This window comes from Lacerta agilis, chromosome 6, assembly GCF_009819535.1.
Source record: "Lacerta agilis isolate rLacAgi1 chromosome 6, rLacAgi1.pri, whole genome shotgun sequence".
Lineage (NCBI taxonomy): Eukaryota > Metazoa > Chordata > Lepidosauria > Squamata > Lacertidae > Lacerta > Lacerta agilis.
Window position 1 is genome coordinate 87,708,991 of NC_046317.1, and position 16,674 is coordinate 87,725,664.

General features: G+C 44.9%; 1 protein-coding gene across 2 annotated transcripts in view; it reads right to left on the minus strand.

The window, feature by feature from the left end:
* Positions 1–563: 563 nt before the first annotated feature.
* CHRNA4 (cholinergic receptor nicotinic alpha 4 subunit) overlaps positions 564–16,674 on the minus strand; it is a 68,278-nt gene continuing 52,167 nt past the window's right edge. The window contains exons 6-7 of one of the 2 annotated variants that reach the window (XM_033153726.1): positions 13,586–13,645; positions 564–892 (exon numbers count right to left, since the gene is read on the minus strand). In XM_033153726.1, coding sequence (XP_033009617.1) covers positions 767–892; positions 13,586–13,645 — 186 coding nt within the window. In that variant the 3' untranslated portion in view covers positions 564–766. The remainder of the gene's footprint in view (positions 893–13,585; positions 13,646–16,674) is intronic. The other variant, XM_033153727.1, reaches the window with a different exon arrangement.

Consider the following 16,674-nt stretch of genomic DNA (forward strand, 5'->3'; position numbering starts at 1 on the left):
AGAAGAGTTCGAGCCAACCCTTCTTCCAGGCATGGTAGTTTAATAAGTGTGCAAAGATGGGATTCCCCCCACCTGCAGCCTAATGTATTTTGGCCCAGCAAAAGCTGTACCAGGTGTCTCTTCCAATAATATGGACCATCCTAATGTCCAGTGGTGGCCAGATGTGGTATGTCTTTTCTCCAGTTTGCTCAGTTTCATTACGAAACTGAACTCTGAAGATCAGGAGAACTTGAATTCGTATTTTTCATTTCCACCAAGGCGTGGCTCCGACAAAAATCTATCCTCTTCACCTCCACCGCTCCTTGCCGGTTGTTCAAACACACCTCAACAAGACCCTTCACTCGGCCCTGTTTTGTTCTGAAGAGCTTCAGCTCAATACCCAGCCAGTGCTAAACTTCTCCATTGACTTGCCAGGAGGGACTGAGTCCATTATGTTAAGTGCCTCTATTTGCACTTGCTTTAAAGGAACACAGCTGTGTTCTCAGGAGTATATATGACAACAGATGCCGCCATGCTATGGATAAACTTTAATTGACCAGCCCCTCCCCTCCCACCCACCCCAAAGAGATATAGAAGATGAAGATGGCTTAGGCAAGTGATGCAACCTTGGAAGGCATCCTTGGAACTCCCCGGGAATGGTTCATGCACAGACATTACAGTAAATCGTTCGTAGCAGCCGTCTCCAGCGTTCAGCTTTGCCCCTTCCAGGTGGATTGGAATCGGTTGAATGGGATGCGACGGATTCCTTTCCAGAGTTGTTTGGATCCTAGATCATTCCTGCCAGCCAAGGAGGTAGGAAAAGGCCCACAGTCCCCAGCAAGCAAACAATGATGAACATCCAGAGGAAAATTCTGTCAATGACCATTGCCACGTACTTCCAGTCCTCCTTCACCTGGATTGAGAGAGGGGAGAAGGAAGGACACTTACTGTACATTCAGAAAGCAGGAAGAAAGGCTGTAGGTGTTTGCCAATTACTGGTTGGCCAAGAGGCAGATAGACTTTTCTATGTCTGTGATGATGAGGTCATCTAAGGCAGAGCTGCCACCAGAGTTGGCAATGTGGGTAGACAACCCCAAGGTTGGTTGGTTTTGGCCATGGGGAGCCTTGCCTTATATGACATCCTATTGATTGATTGATTGATTGATTGATTGTGTTTCGAAACCACAGTTCATTCAAAAGAATCCAGGGATGGTTATCAATAAAAAGCAACTCATTGAAAACCTTTGGACAAAAAAAGTATCAAATACAGTTCATTTTGTCTGTAAGTTGCCCAGAGTGGCTGGAAAAACCCAGCCAGATGGGCAGGGTACAAATAATAAAACCATATCATCATCATCATCATCATCATCATCATCAATTGGAATGACAGTGCAGGGTTTGAAGACTGTCAGACATCGTCCCAGATCTTTGCTGATACTTAGCCTGCTTCTGTATTTCGTCTTCATAGCAGATGTTGCTGAAGAACCTAACTAACCCTAATGGTAGATCTGATGATGGTTCACCACAGGGATTTGTTCTGGGTGACTATGACATCTTGTCTCCTATGAATCAGAGACAAGCCATAAGTGTCACTCAAAACAACTCCCTGTATTTGATCATTTGTTGAATGATCGCTGGATCTGCTGGCAGCCACCAAAGAGCAGCTCCCAAGTGTTGAAATATAAGACTCGAGCCTTTATGAGATTTGGTTGCAAGTATCAACGCAGTAGTATAATACGCTAACAAAACAATGAAGTTGTAAGAGGTATTCATCATACCACTTAAGGATTAAAAGCAATAATTATCTGGAACTTACTTATAAAGCCTGCTACCTGCCTGGCACAGGGCTTTGTGAGCCACTGGTGGATCACCACCCACAACTTGGGAAAACTGTGGTCTCTATGCTCATCTCCAGGCCTTCAAAAAGTTTTTTCCAGGCCTACCTAGAGATGCTCGGGATTGAACCTGGGACCCTCTGCACGCCAAGCAGGTGCTCTGCTCCTGAGATACCTCAATTCGCAGACGTTGACATGCTAGTCGCCAACATTGGTGAACCTTCTGTCATTCACAGTGGAAAAAGTCGAGCTAGTATAGAACATATGTAATATATAATTGAATCATAGGATTATAGACTTGGAAAGGACCATGAGGGTTTTGTAATCCAACCCTCTGCAATGCAGGAGTCTTGAACCCACAACCCTGTCTCAAGCTCTACTGACTGAGATAGATAGATGATAGATAGGTAGATAGATAGATATTCCAACCATGAAAAAGTCAAAGCATTTTTAAAAAAGAAAGAATAGTTTTACCTAGGGATATCCTGTCAGTTACATATTTCCCAGCTGTCCTTCTATACACTTAAGGAAATGCAAAAAGTTTGCTACCTCACTGTCAATCATTCAGTTCTATTGACCAAAAGTTTCTTCCCATATTTGACTGAAGATGTTTGGCACCCCCTGGAGAACCGCCACTTCTTCCAAGCCTTCCTTACTCAAAATTGCTCAGATGTTTGGCCCAAGGAGGAACCTCAGTTCATCATCATCATTATTATTTTTTTTTTAAAAAAATATTGTTTACTCATTACATTTTTTTTTAAAAAAAAGATTAAAATAAAAAGCATACAGTTTAGATAGTGCTTGAAGTAATGTGAAACTATGGCCAATACTTCTTAACGACCATTTCTCTTCGGCGATTCAAAAAGAAAGCAGGTGGTTGCTATTAGCACAATAAACCACAGGTTCTGCCTATCATCGTTCAATATTGGGAGCTGTCTTTGCTTCCTAAAATCTTTCTAATGGAATTTGGGAAGAGATCAGCAAGTTACTGGCTGAAATGCCTGTGTTCTGTTTTTACGCACACCAAACGGAAGAAGCATGGGGCTTAATGGGATATCATATCCGACAATGTTCTCAACTGCGGTTACAACATTGCTCCAATAATAATGGGGGCAGGTGGGGGGTAAGCACTCAATGCCTTTTAACATTAACAATAAATATTGGGAATATTCCCGTACGTTCTCTATAATGTCACTGAACTAGGATGCTATCGACCAAGATTTTCTTTCCAGCTAATGTATTGCGGGCTTTGAGGAAACTCTCAGCAGATTTTAACATTTTATGTGGTTTTTATGGTATGGTTATATGTGAAATAGTTGTAAATGGCTGTGATAATTTTTGTGAATAGTGATACACACACATATCACCTGGGATATCTCAGTTGGTAGAGCATGAGACTCTTAATTTCAGGGTCGTAAATTGGGCAAAATATTCCTGCATTGCAGTAGGTTGAACTAGATGACCCTCATGGCTCCTTCCAACAAACAAACAAAAAACCAGTCAATATATCTATCGATAAATTGCCTTTGACCTTTGGCACTGACCTCTGTCCTGTTGGTGCAGAACAAGACTTGGAATGGACAAACCTGTAATAGCTTCAGGCTTTGTGGAGTCCTGGCTAGGCCCATGGGATGGAGCCATCATTTGAACTTGGATGAGGGCTGAGGTCAACTGCACTGGCTCCGTCTACTATCAGAAGGACACAAAGGACAGGGCCTTCTCTGTGGTGGCTTCAATGTGATGAAATGTCCTCCCAAGGGCAATCCACCAGGCTTCACCTCAGCTCTCTTTTCCAGTGAGCAATTAAAACCTTTTTTGTTTCCAGCATGCCTTTGAGGGTGCCACATTTTAACAACAGTTTTCTGATGCTGCTTTTAAAAACTTTGATAACCAGTCGATGCTGTCAATTGCCTATCCAAGGAGGGTAAGGGCACCCATGGCTACAATTGATGATAGCTATATGCAACCTCCAGATTCAGGGGCAGTATAGCACTGACTAGCAGCTGCTGGAGAATAACTGGGAGAGGGTTATTGACTTCATGACCTGATTTTGGGCACGTCAAATTGAGTATCTGCTGGCCACTGTAGGGAACAGGACATTGGACTAAATAGATCACTGGTTTGATTGGTCAGGACTCTCTTTATATTAGTCTTCTTCTCAGTTTATTTTTAAAGTTTAGAAGCATTATGGTTTATTTGTATTTTCTTCACCTCTTTAGAGTACGCCTTTGAAACCCAAAAGGGCTACAGCTCAGTGGTAGAGCATCTGTTTGGCATGCAGAATGTCCTAGCTTCAATCCCTTGCATCTTCAGGTAAGGCTGAGAGAGACCCCTGTCTGAATCCCTGGAGAGTCACTGCCAGCCAGAGCTTGATGAACCAGCTAAGCTTGGGATAAGGAAGTTTCCTATGTTCCCATGTGACACAGTAAAGGATGCCCAAATAAACTGGAAAGAGGGTTCAAAATTTACTTGAAACAGCTACCTGAATTGAACCACTACGGCACTCTGGGAAGAGAGCACAAGCTATTTGTCCTGCTCTCACCCTTTAAGAAGCCCCCTCCCAAACATCAGCCCCTGCCGTCCACATAGCCGGTCTTCTGATCTGTCATTCTGTCCACTTTGACAGTTACCACAAAAGCGGCTGTGCAAAATCATCCGTCACCCTCACTTCCTACATTAATTATTACCATGCCACAGCGTTGCTGCTTCTTCAAATCTCAAAACGCCGGGGAAAAATCATGTCACATCAAGATGGTGCTAACTTCCGAGCGAAGCATGCTGTGATTCCGCTATCAGCTCTTGGAATTATTTATGGCGCTTAAGTTATCTGGCAAATTCCCCTCTTTGCTCTGCTTGCAAATCGTTACCAAAAAAACGTGCTCTGGTTTCTTATTAGGGCAGCTGCTTAAGAACTGCCCCCTCCACAAAGGACACAGATGAGCATAAACCCCATTTTCCAATACGCAAGTTTAGAAGTGTATAATTCAAATGAAACGCAACAGCTCTCACCATAGTGAGGAAGACTGTGAGCAGGTGAGATTTGTGCCGGGCTCCTGTCCAGGTTCTAACTATGGATGGGCAACTTCACAGCTCTTCCAACCCTCTCTACTTGAGCTGGATAGCCCTTCTGATAAAGGTCTGCCATCTATAAAGCAGGACAAAGGGTCACCCTAGTTCAAAACAATGGATTTCAGTAAGACCATGAAAGCCATTGCATTCAAAGGCTCCATCACCATCACTAATACTAAGAGATCTTCAGTGGGTACTAGTTTGTTTCAGAGTACACTTCAAGGTCAGAACATAAGAATAAGCCAACGAGGATATGATACCCATCTTCAAATATCTCAAGGGCTGTCACATGGAAGAGGGAACAAGCTTGTTTTTTCCTTCTCTGGAGGGTAGGACTCGAACCAATGGCTGCAGGTTACAAGAAAGGAGATTCGGACTAAACACCAGGAAGATATTGCTGTGGGCCATCGATTGATAAAACTGAAGTGGTGGACTTGGCATGTCTATGAGTCTAATGAGACCCGACTCAAATTTTGGCAGAATTTGGTTTCAGCTTCTTACATCCATGCTTATTTAACTTCATCAATGTCTGCATGTTTCCCCTAAGAGTCAAATTAAATTAATATCAAGCCTACTAGAAATGTTCTCTGGGGGGCAATTAAACCCCCCAAGTACTTTTCAGGATGGAGAAATCAGATCACAGAGGAGGAGAAAAAGAGCTACTTACATTTCAAAAGAACAGCTTACAATTTGACTTGATTTGGAGGACTGGAATTTGGTCCTTCACTTATTGTAATGAGACTTGGAGGAGGAGGGGGGGATTGACTGGGACAAAAGTCTCTGCTTAGAAGGCTTTTTGAAAGAGGAAAGTCTTCAACAGGTGCCAAAAAGACAATAGAGATGGTGTTTGCCAGGTATGTAATAGGAAGGAGTTTCAAAGGGTAAAGGTAAAGGGACCCCTGACCATCAGGTCCAGTCATGTCCGACTCTGGGGTTGTGGCACTCATCTTGCGTTTATGGCCGAGGGAGCCAGCGTACAGCTTCCGGGTCATGTGGCCAGCATGACAAAGCCGCTTCTGGCGAACCAGAGCAGCGCATGGAAACGCCATTTACCTTCCTACTGGAGTGGTACCTATTCATCTACTTGCACTTTGATGTGCTTTCGAACTGCTAGGTGGGCAGGAGCTGGGACCGAGCAACGGGAGCTCACCCCGTCACGGGGATTCGAACCGCCGACCTTCTGATCAGCAAGCCCTAGGCTCTGTGGTTTAACCCACAGCGCCACCCGCGTCCCTTTCCCTTTCAAAGGGTAGGTGCCACCATATTAAAGGCCTGTGAGTTTGGAATGCACCTCCTGATAAGATGGTGCCTGGAGGATGCCCTCTCTGGCAGAGTGCAGTGATCAGTTGGGTATTTAAAGGGTGAGATAATCTTGGTCCCAGATTGTATAGGGCTTTGCATATCAGTTCCAGCACTCTGAACATAGCTCAGTACCCAATTTGCAGCCAGTGTATCTCAGCCATCCTTTGGAAACCAGTTTTCCAGCAAACACTAGAACAAAAATACCTCCCTCATGGGCTTCTACATAGCGTGTTGTCCCCCCCCCCCATTGATGTCCATTTCTCTCCTTTCTGCAGTTCTTTGTATAAGCAGCTTTGCACAAAATCCAGCCTTCAGGAAGACTCCCCAACAAAATGGCAGATGAACAGTCTTGGTGGGCCATGGTCAGACATGCTAACAGGGGACCTGTCTTCTAAATCTCAGGGGACCCCATGTTAGTTGGCATACAGAGCAGAGGGAAAGCATTTACTGATTTATTCACAAGCCATTTCCTCCAAAGAAAACTCTCAATGCTATTGGGAACATAATGATGGGAGTGAGGACGGATGAACTTGCCAGTTTCACTTTCTCATTTTTTCCAGTCTTCAAGTTTAATTCTCCACATTTCTACATCAGCTTGCTTTTAAAAAAATAATCGCCAGCATTTTAGTGCAAAATTCCCCTAATCTACACATTTTTGTAAGTGACGTTACTCAACAAACCCATTTTTGCAAGGCAAAGTTTTCTAATATGACTTATTTTACTATGTATTTTTCACCAGTATATGCATTTATTTACACATTTTACTGAAGCATGTGATTTTTTTTTGTACACTTGGCCAGAGAATTGCAAAATTCATAAAAGTGCTGTTTTCAAAGTGTGGCTGATTTTCACTTTGTGCGTTGTTTTGGAAAGCGTGACATACACATGTGCGGCTTTAAATGTGAACTGAATCACTTTTCTCACCCATCCCTAGTTGAGAGTCACCAGGACGAGAACCAAATGCCTTTGGGCCTGCACTCTCCTGCAGTGAGACACAAGACTACTGGCACAGCGATTTCCATCCATTCAGGCAACCCATTGGCCTTCCCCCACCTGGTAAGGCTATACAAGCATCCAGGCCAAATGCGAGCTTTGGGATGCTTGGGTAGAGGCCATTTTGCTTGGGAGACCAGAGGACCTTTATGGGACACCAATCAAAGTGCCAATTTATTCAGCCCAATGCGTTTTTATTACAGACTTCGTCAGGGGCAAAGCAACTCTCTATTTTCTATGTGCTCTATCACAAAGTGATTCAGCAGAGCAAATAGAAAATAAACACTGACAAATGTTGCAATCCAAATGCAGTGGGATGAATAAATGAGATTTTTATGGTGAAACTCAGAGGTCCTTTCCTGAATTGTTGCCGTTCCCACCCTGCTCTTTCTCTGTCGTATGGATTTCTCTCAAGCCCGTAGGCTAGGGAAGATGTTCCCCACATGTGGTTGGACTAAATCAGGATTAAGGGGTTTTCCCAGGACAGCGGAGGGTGTGTGTGCTGTGTCCCATTGGTGAAGCGGTGGTGACACTTTTTTTCTGATAGGAAATGCTCTGGGGATGGGGACAAAAAATGGGGAGGGGGTCAAGGAGGGTCAGTTCCAGGGAGGGGGTGAGAAATGTCCCTATTTTCATCCAAGGAATGTTGGAGGGTATGCAGGAACAGACCCAAACAAACCCAGGTGACTAGTGCCTAGCAAATCTCAATCGCACAAGGCCATTTTTGGAACACCCTATTGCTTCCTGTCTTCTGGCTTTGTTTTTTCTTTTTAAAAACAAAAACAAAACACCCAACAACAACAACAACATCAACAACAAAAAACCTCAAGCACTTAATTAGAAGAACCACTTACTTTTAATACAACCACATTCCCCCTGTGGCAGTGAAGCTTCTGCGGAATACTGATCAGGAACTTAAAGACAGGCACATCCTGATAAGTGATGGCTTGTTAAATCCCCCCTTTTCAGACCAGTCCTTCCTATGCATATTTATGTGAAAGTAAATCCCACCGGATTCATGGGGATTGAGAGTTAAATGAGATGAGATGATGGGAGATACATGACTGTATTTCCCATTTTTAAATGGAAGCTAAATGCAAGAGGGAGGGGCAGGAATTGGCTTGGATGATCACTTAACGCCTGCACATTTCCTCTCGCAGGGCAAATAGCAGTTTTCAGGCTCATTTTCTAAGGGGAAAGGGGAAACTTTCTAGGTTAAAGAAAAAAACGTTAAAAACCAAGGGGAGTCCTGGTCCATGTTCACCCCATACATTCAGAGCACTATGATACCACTTTGAACAGTCATGGCTTACCCAAAATAATTTTGCGAGCTTAAAAGTTGTTAGGCGACACCCATTAGTTGTCAGGGCTAAAAGGACGGCTAGTCCTTTAATTACACATGCCAGTAATTAAAACAGATGTGGACAGTGACATTTATCTTGGCTCTGGCATTGTTTTCTGGTTCTGACTGCAGACCAGCATCAAGGACACCTAGGAAACGTTGGGTTGCAGCCAACTGAGTCCTACTCAAAGTAGACCTATAAAAAGGAATGGAACTAGGCCAGTCATTAATGGGTCTGTTCTGAGTACAACTAATATTGGAGGCTGCCTTTTTTGTCCAAATAGCCTTTTGTACACAGGCCTCCTCCTCCTCCTCCTCCTCCTCCTCCTCCTCCTCCTCCTCCTCCTCCTCCTCCTCCTCCTCCTCCTTCTTCTTCTTCTTCTTCTTCTTCTTCTTCTTCTTCTTCCCAGTAACCTTGCCTTTAAAGAGTCAGATGCCATCAGGCTGTTTTATAAGGACAACATCATTTCCTATAATGTGGGAGAAAAGCCATTCTGCAGCCAGTTAATTCTGGTGCTCGAGCATAATGGCTGCAAAGGTGCACAGGATGAATAAGCCAACTATCCTATTTCCAGTTCAGACAAGAACATTTCATTTCCTCTCCAAATGATGGATTGCTTCCATTTATTATGCAGGACAAGACTAAATCCCCAACATTTCCAAGGGAGTTGGGAACTCAGGCTTAATGTCTGCCACTCAGATATTAGACAGGCGACAGGCTATGTGTCCTCTCTGGTCCCAGTGAGCAAACGCAGAGTTCAGCATCCCAATAATCTTAGTTTTCCTTTTTTTAAGATAGAGAGAGAAAGTTGCTTGTCCTTAAGATTGGGTCAGGAACTTGTGACCCTGCCTGTGTTGATAGACTAGAACCTACATCGTTCTAGATCACTGGCCATGCCAACTGGGGTTGATGGGCCACACACACCCATGCCCCATGAAAAAATGAACGTGAAATTAAATGGTAAGTTTCATAAGCCATTCTTGTCTTGGTGGGTGGTTACATGGTTTATTTATTCCTAAGAGCAGTTATGGTGCTGGAGGAGACTCTTGAGAGTCTCGTGGACTGCAAGAAGATCAAACCTATCCATTCTTAAGGAAATCAGACCTGAGTGCTCACCGGTAGGACAGATCCTGAAGCTGAGGCTCTAATACTTTGGCCACCTCATAAGAAGAGAAGCCTCCCTGGAAAAGACCCTGATGTTGGGAAAGATTGAGGGCACAAGGAGAAGGGGACGACAGAGGACGAGATGGTGGGACAGTGTTCTCGAAGCTACCAACATGAGTTTGATCAAACTGCAGGAGGCAGTGGAAGACAGGAGTGCCTGGCGTGCTCTGGTCCATGGGGTCATGAAGAGTCAGACACGACTGAACGACTAAACAACAACAAGAGCAGTTTATACTGCCTTCTCATAAAATACCACAGCAGTGTGAAGCAATACAAACCCATGGAAAATACATTCTGCAAAAAAATTGTCAAATATATTCAACATGATTTGCATGCTACATGTTCCTGGTTCAATCCCCAGCGTCTCCAGGCAGAACTGAGAGTGTCCACTCCCTAAAATGCTGACGAACTGCTTCCAGTCAGGTGTCAAAAATCCTGAGTTAGGTGGACAAGTGGTCTCAACTGAAGGCCACCTCCTGTGTTCCTATTTAAACCAGCTTTTAATTCAGAACCATGAGGACTATGCTTTATTTGCAGAAGAAGGGATGCAGCTCAGCAGCTGAACACATGCTATAGGTTCTAGGTTCAATTCACGGCATCTCTAGGTAAAGTGGAGAAAGACACCTGTCTGCAGGTAAAGGTAAAGGTAAAGGAAGCCTGGACAGTTAAGTCCAATCAAAGGCGACTATGGGGTTGGGGCACTCATCTCGCTTTCAGGCCAAGGGAGTCAGCGTTTGTCTACAGACAGCTTTCCAGGTCATGTGGCCAGCATGACTAAACCACTACTGGTGCAACAGAACACCATGACGGAAACCAAAGCACACGGAAATGCTGTTTACCTTTCCACCACAGTGGTACCTATTTATCTACTTGCACTGGTGTGCTTTTGAACTGCTAGGTTGCCAGGAGCTGGGACAGAGCAATGGGAGCTCACCCCCATTGCGGGGATTCAAACCGCCAACCTTCCAATCGGCAAGCCCAAGAGGCTGGGTGGTTTAGACCACAGCACCACCTACATCCTTACACCTGTCTGCAACACTGGACAGCCACTGCAGATCAGAGCACAAAACACTGAACAGTATAAACCGGCTCCTTGTGTGCTTCCTAATTTGCACAATCCATACAAATTTCAGAATGTAGTTTTCTTGGGGTAAAATTTGAGTTGCTTTGGTGCAAAGGGTTGATATTTGGGGGGAGGGGGAAAGCATTGAGTTAATTCTGATGCAAAACATTTATACAGCCAGCGCAGGCTTACCCAACAGAGTTCAAGACGTTTTTCTGGGGAAATTACTTTAGTCCCTGTGGCGTTGGAAGCTAGAGAAGCAATTTTCCCTTTTCAGAAGCATCCCAAGAACAAAACAAGCATTCTAATATCTCTCTCTTTCCCCAAATAAAGTTGACGGAAACTCAAGGCCACCGGTGGTATGTTATTTCGCTCCAATTTGAGTCCTCAATCGCACAATGGATTGTTTGTTTGTTTGTTTGTTGTTTATTCCGGTGTATTAATCGTGCAACACACAAAAACATGTTGACATTTGCAGCGGGGGGCAGATTCCCACCAAGCGCCACACAAGGGATAGGCATCGACAGGCTAGAAAAACAAGCACCTGAAATACTGCATTTTTCATCACCCAGCCTTATGTTGCCAATGAAAGGCAGTGAAAAGAAGAAGAAAGCGTGGGATCAGGGATACAATAACAGCATAATGATTTCTTCAATAACGTTATGAAAGCTATTTATGAGAAATGCGTGGCAAGATTTCCCCCAGCAAGCAAAAAATAAAATAATTTAAAAAACGGAAAAAGAAGAAAAATAAAAGATTGCTTCTTTTATGAGTAATCAGGGGGGGGGGGAAGCAACACAGAACAAATTCTATTGTGTGACTTCCAATGAATGGGACTAGTTCTATTATGATGGTGACTGCAAAGTGAGAACGCCAGTTGATGGGTTTTCTGTTTCTTGGGTAGGAGGCTACTACTTGTGTTCAGATCAAATCTGACTGGGAAGGTGGCGACTGGGCAGTTCAGGATTTCCTTAGATGAAGGGGAGCTAAAGTTTTTCGTCTGAGGGTGGCACAGGTCTTATCCCTGTGGTGAGGGTTGGCAAAAGTGGTGGAGGGCCACACGCTTGCAGGCACACACACCTCACAGGGATCTGCAAGCCACAAAGGCCCCAATCCTCACTCCCACTCATCTGATGATGGGGGAAGGGGAACTTTGCATCCCCATCAGAATAACTGGGCCGATCAAGGAAACCTCAGTCCCATGTCTACTTTTTTTCTTCTACAGCCACTAAAATCAGTGGGGCCTTGGGGGACCAGGGGAAAAAATCAACAGGGGAGACCAGATCTGGTGGTTGGCCAGCCTTACCTTAAACGAAATTATTATTCAGATGTCTGGTCAGTAAGTAGATTTCCGGTCAGTAAGTAGATTTCCTAGAGGGCTACTTTGAGAGGTGTTGCCCTCTGTCTTAAGGTCAAGATGCCACAGAAGTCACTTTTGCCAAGCCTGTTGCTGCTGCTTCTTGACTGGCAAATGGAATGGAGCTAATAAGCATCTTTTAGTGGCCCGGATTTGGCCCAGGGTCTTTCAGTTGCTAACCTGCAGTCCATTTTGGCTTTTGGCCTTGTTTAGATGATGGACTCTGCTTTCGTCATGCTAGTGAACATACATGGATTGGAGGTGCAACTCTGTCAAATCTCTGTGACCCCACTATTTTAAAGGACGAAAAAGTGTGAGGTTTTAACGATTCGTTTTCTCAGTTTTGCCGAATGCTATAGCACGCTTTGATTGTCTCGGAGTGGGGCTTACTTGCAAGTTGCTTCAAAAAAGCTGAGACACAAGAAAGAAAGAAAGAAAAAGAAAGAAAGAAAGAAAGAAAGAAAGAAAGAAAAGTAAAGTAAAGAAAAAAACTCCTGCTTTGTGGCTGGCTGCACAACAGTGCACAGGACTGAACTCTCATAGCCTTTAAAAGTTTGGTCCTTTGCTATTTGTGGCAGCAACGAACCGCAACTCACAGGGCCACATCATTCAACGTCCACAAGGCATAGCTTTCTTCCAATTTCATTTACTGCAATCTTTGCAGCCTTCAGTGCAGTTCCAAGCAGCTCCTCACCACAGTGCTGGAAATTGTCCCAGAGTATGGTTTGAAGAGGAAATGAGGCCACCACCTTGGGTTCTGGTCAGTTCCAGGATGGGTGACCACTTGGGAAACACATGTATGACTCCTTGATTTCCACGGAGGGAGAAATGTAGGATATAAATATAGGAAGATAAAAATAGCTGGCTATATATATATATACTTCGTGGTCCTATCACTCACGAGGGAAGTTCAATTATTGATAGGTATACAACGGAGTCCAATTTCAGTCCATATCACTTCTGCAAAAGAAAAATATCTGTGCTGCCCTGTTTTTGCATTGATCTGTGATTGATTTTTTTTAATTGGCACAAAAATATGCATTTGACTATGTATTTGAAAATGCTTTCTCTCAAAATGTGCACTTCTGAATGTGTTTTCCCTCAAAACACAAATTCCACACAGCCTTCTCTCTCCCTCTCTCTTCCTGTATTCCTCCCTGCCTGGCAGGCTGCTTGAGGAGGGGAAAGTCACTCATGCCATCAATCTGGACTTACAGGAGGCTTTTTGAAATCAGGCCAGGGTCCCCATGCATCTCTGGGGCCAAAGGTTGCCATCTCCACCCAAGCTCTGTTCTAAGTGGCAGAAGCTCTCCTCAATCTCTGCCAGAAGTTCTTCCCCCAGTCTCTCTGAAACCCTTTTAACTGGAGACCGAGCCAGTTAATTGTCTCCATACAAAGCATTTCCCCTTGCAGGGAGATCAGGGGTGGGGGAATCTCAGGTCCAGGTACTCTTCCCACACTGACTCTGCTCCACACTCACCTTGAGTGCTTTTGCCAGCCTGAGATGTATCCTTGCATTGTGATAAGGCCTCTTCTTTGCCTGGGTAGAGGATGGAGAGAGGTCTGTGTGTGTAGAACCCTCTGACTTTTCTGCAGTTACAACATAGCCTGGCGTACAAAGGTCAGAGTCTCATCTTAGCTCCATTTGCTTCCCCCTCCGGCCCTGCTGACCACTGTGCTCTAAAGACAACCCGTCCTCTGAAGGACAGCTACTGTACATCCAAGCATGGGGGAAATCCACCAGCAACCACCTTCTTCTGCCAGCCAAAGTCAGCTGTTTCTGATTAAGTCTGGAAATGTCCCACTCCAGCTCTACCACCTCAGTGCAGAGGATGGTTTTGGTAGGGCTGTGCCACTCACCTGACATTCCTTGGGCTGGAGAGGGCTGGAGAGGGGAAGGGGTTAGGCAGAAACAAGGTAGGCATGGTGCAAACACATCAGCAGGATTACCAGCCTACAACCCTTGGCAATGGCAGACCTCAGCATATATATATTATAAACCCAAGCAACATAGGACTTTACCTCTCCTTGATGAACGTCTATCAAGGAGAACTGGGCAGTGTCAGTCATTAGCTGCTAGCCAGATTTTTGGTGGCAGTGAATGTAGCATTAAGCAGATTGCACAATCAGTGCTGGTGTTTCTGCTGTCCCGATGGAGCAATCTCCCCTCTCTTCCTCCTTGCACACTCTCCCAGGGGTGGCCCCAACCCTCCAAAGCAGAGGTGTGGGAGGCATACGGGGAGAAAGCCCCATTGCACTAGCAAGGGAACAGGGCAGCTGAATCTAGCCCTCTATTTCTTCTTGTTGACATGGGGTGGGAATCCTACATTGACATTCCCAATTTGGACCACCCCAACCAGGCAGAGAAACAAGCAAGCTCAGCACAGTGTCTCAACCATCAATGCTAAGCGAGTCTTGGCATGCACAAGGTGATGGGAGGGGGGCAGTACAGAAAGGCGGTGAAGCCCAAACTGAAACGTCATGCTCTGATTATAACTCTGTTTTGTTGTTTTGTTAAAGGAGGAGGGTTATCTTGCCATGAAGAGTGAAGATGGATTATGGAGAAGAAACCTGTACCAGTAGTAGCCTATAGAGCAGATGTTATGGCTGACAGTGGTTATCACAGAGGTGGCGGTAGGAGGAGGCGTGAAGCAGCCCATAACCTTATTTAATTCCAGCATTTCCTTAAAGAATCTCTGACATGTTTCATGTTTGCTGTTACTGGTATTTTAAAATTAATATTTTTGTTAGCTTCTTAGAGGTTTGCTGTCGAGAAGGCAATATATAACATTGGTTAAATAGATACGATAAATAACATTTTGAATAAAATTCCCAAAATGGGTCACTGTTCTGACCCCACTGGTACTCCTTTAAACAACAACAACAACAACTATGTGGGGCATGGATTTGGCTAAAATTGGATTTGGCTAGACATGGGGTAGAATCTATGAATCTCATTAACTTTCCCCACCTTATAATCCAAAGCCTGGTCTGATGTATTTAAGGATGGGGGAGGGGATTAGAGGAATGTGTCTGCTGGAAGATCTGAAGGCTTCCTGGAAAATCCAAGTGATCACCCAATTCTAATATAGTACTTCCAGCAATGGGACCATAAAGAAGACTGATCGCCGAAGAATTGATGCTTTTGAATTATGGTGCTGGAGGAGACTCTTGAGAGCCCCATGGACTGCAAAAAGATCAAACTTATCCATCCTTAAAGAAATGAGCCCTGAGTGCGCACTGGAAGGGCAGATCCTGAAGTTGAGGCTCCAGTACTTTGGCCACCTCATGAGAAGAGAAGACTCCCTGGAAAAGACCCTGATGTTGGGAAAGATGGAGGGCACAAAGAGAAGGGGTCATGAAGAGTCGGACATGACTGAACGACTGAACAACAACAACAAAGCAATGGACAGGCAAACAAGTACTCTGAGGACACCAAGGCATTGTTCCAGATCCCCCTGGCTCTACTGTTCACATGTCTCTAGATCTCAACATGCCCCTGTTGATGTCATCAATGGTATGATGAGATTCTTGGAGAACTTGAAGTGTGCTCCACTCTTCTTACTGGGAAACTGAAGCTTAGTTTCCACCACAAAATAACTTAGCCCAGCCACTTAACTTTCTCCTAAGAACTGGCCTTTGCTGCACGGTGTTCCTTCCAAGCTCAGTTGCCAGAGACACTTTTGTAAATAGTAGACAGGGGTGATAATAACTCCCTGTCTTGTTGGTGGCTTATCTATGAAGGCAAATACAGTCGAACTCAGCCTTTTTAGTTCTCGCTTTTGCCTTTTTTGGGGTTTATCTGTTTCTTGCAAGGTGCAGGCTTTCTGTTCCCAGATAATAGCTTTAGGGATAATAGCTTTAGGGATGGCTTGTTATGCTCGGCCATATTTTGGTGCTCAGACCTCTGAAAGGGTTGGGCGCCACCGATGGCCTTTGACAGCTGCTGCGTGCGGCCATTTCCAGTCATGGTGCTCAGCACTCGATGGGGCGTTCCAGGCGAGCACCTGAGAACTGAGGTAATCTCTCCTCCCCCACCCAATCTGATTTGCTTTCAATGAGTATTGTAGTTCTGGCATCACAGTCCGTTTTCCTCCTGGCCTTCTTAAAACAAAACAAAACAAAACTCACGACAGCCACTGAAGCGATCACGACTAACTGCAGTGTGCTAAACATAGACATAAAGAAGCACATGAGGCAAGACCCAGCACCAGTGGCTCTGAAGGGTCAGGATCCAGCAGCTGGAAAGGCTGCAAATGATATGAAGCAGAAGAGGCAGGCAAGAGTAGAGTTTGTGTGCCTGACAGGGAGCAAGAAGTCAGAGCTAGGGGTCATACGACTCAGGGCTGAGCAGGATACAGATGGGCTGGGCTGAGCTAGGCTGGGCAGGACAGGTGTGGGGGCAAAGCTGTCTGAGGAAGAATCTGGCCATGCAGGGGGGCACCCCAGTCATTTTGTCAGTGGCAAGTGTCCCAGAGCGAGAGAGTTCTGCAGGCCTTGGCTTGTAGCATACCCCCCAACATTTCTCACATGAAAATAGGGCCGCCCCATTCCATAAGGATAATTTTA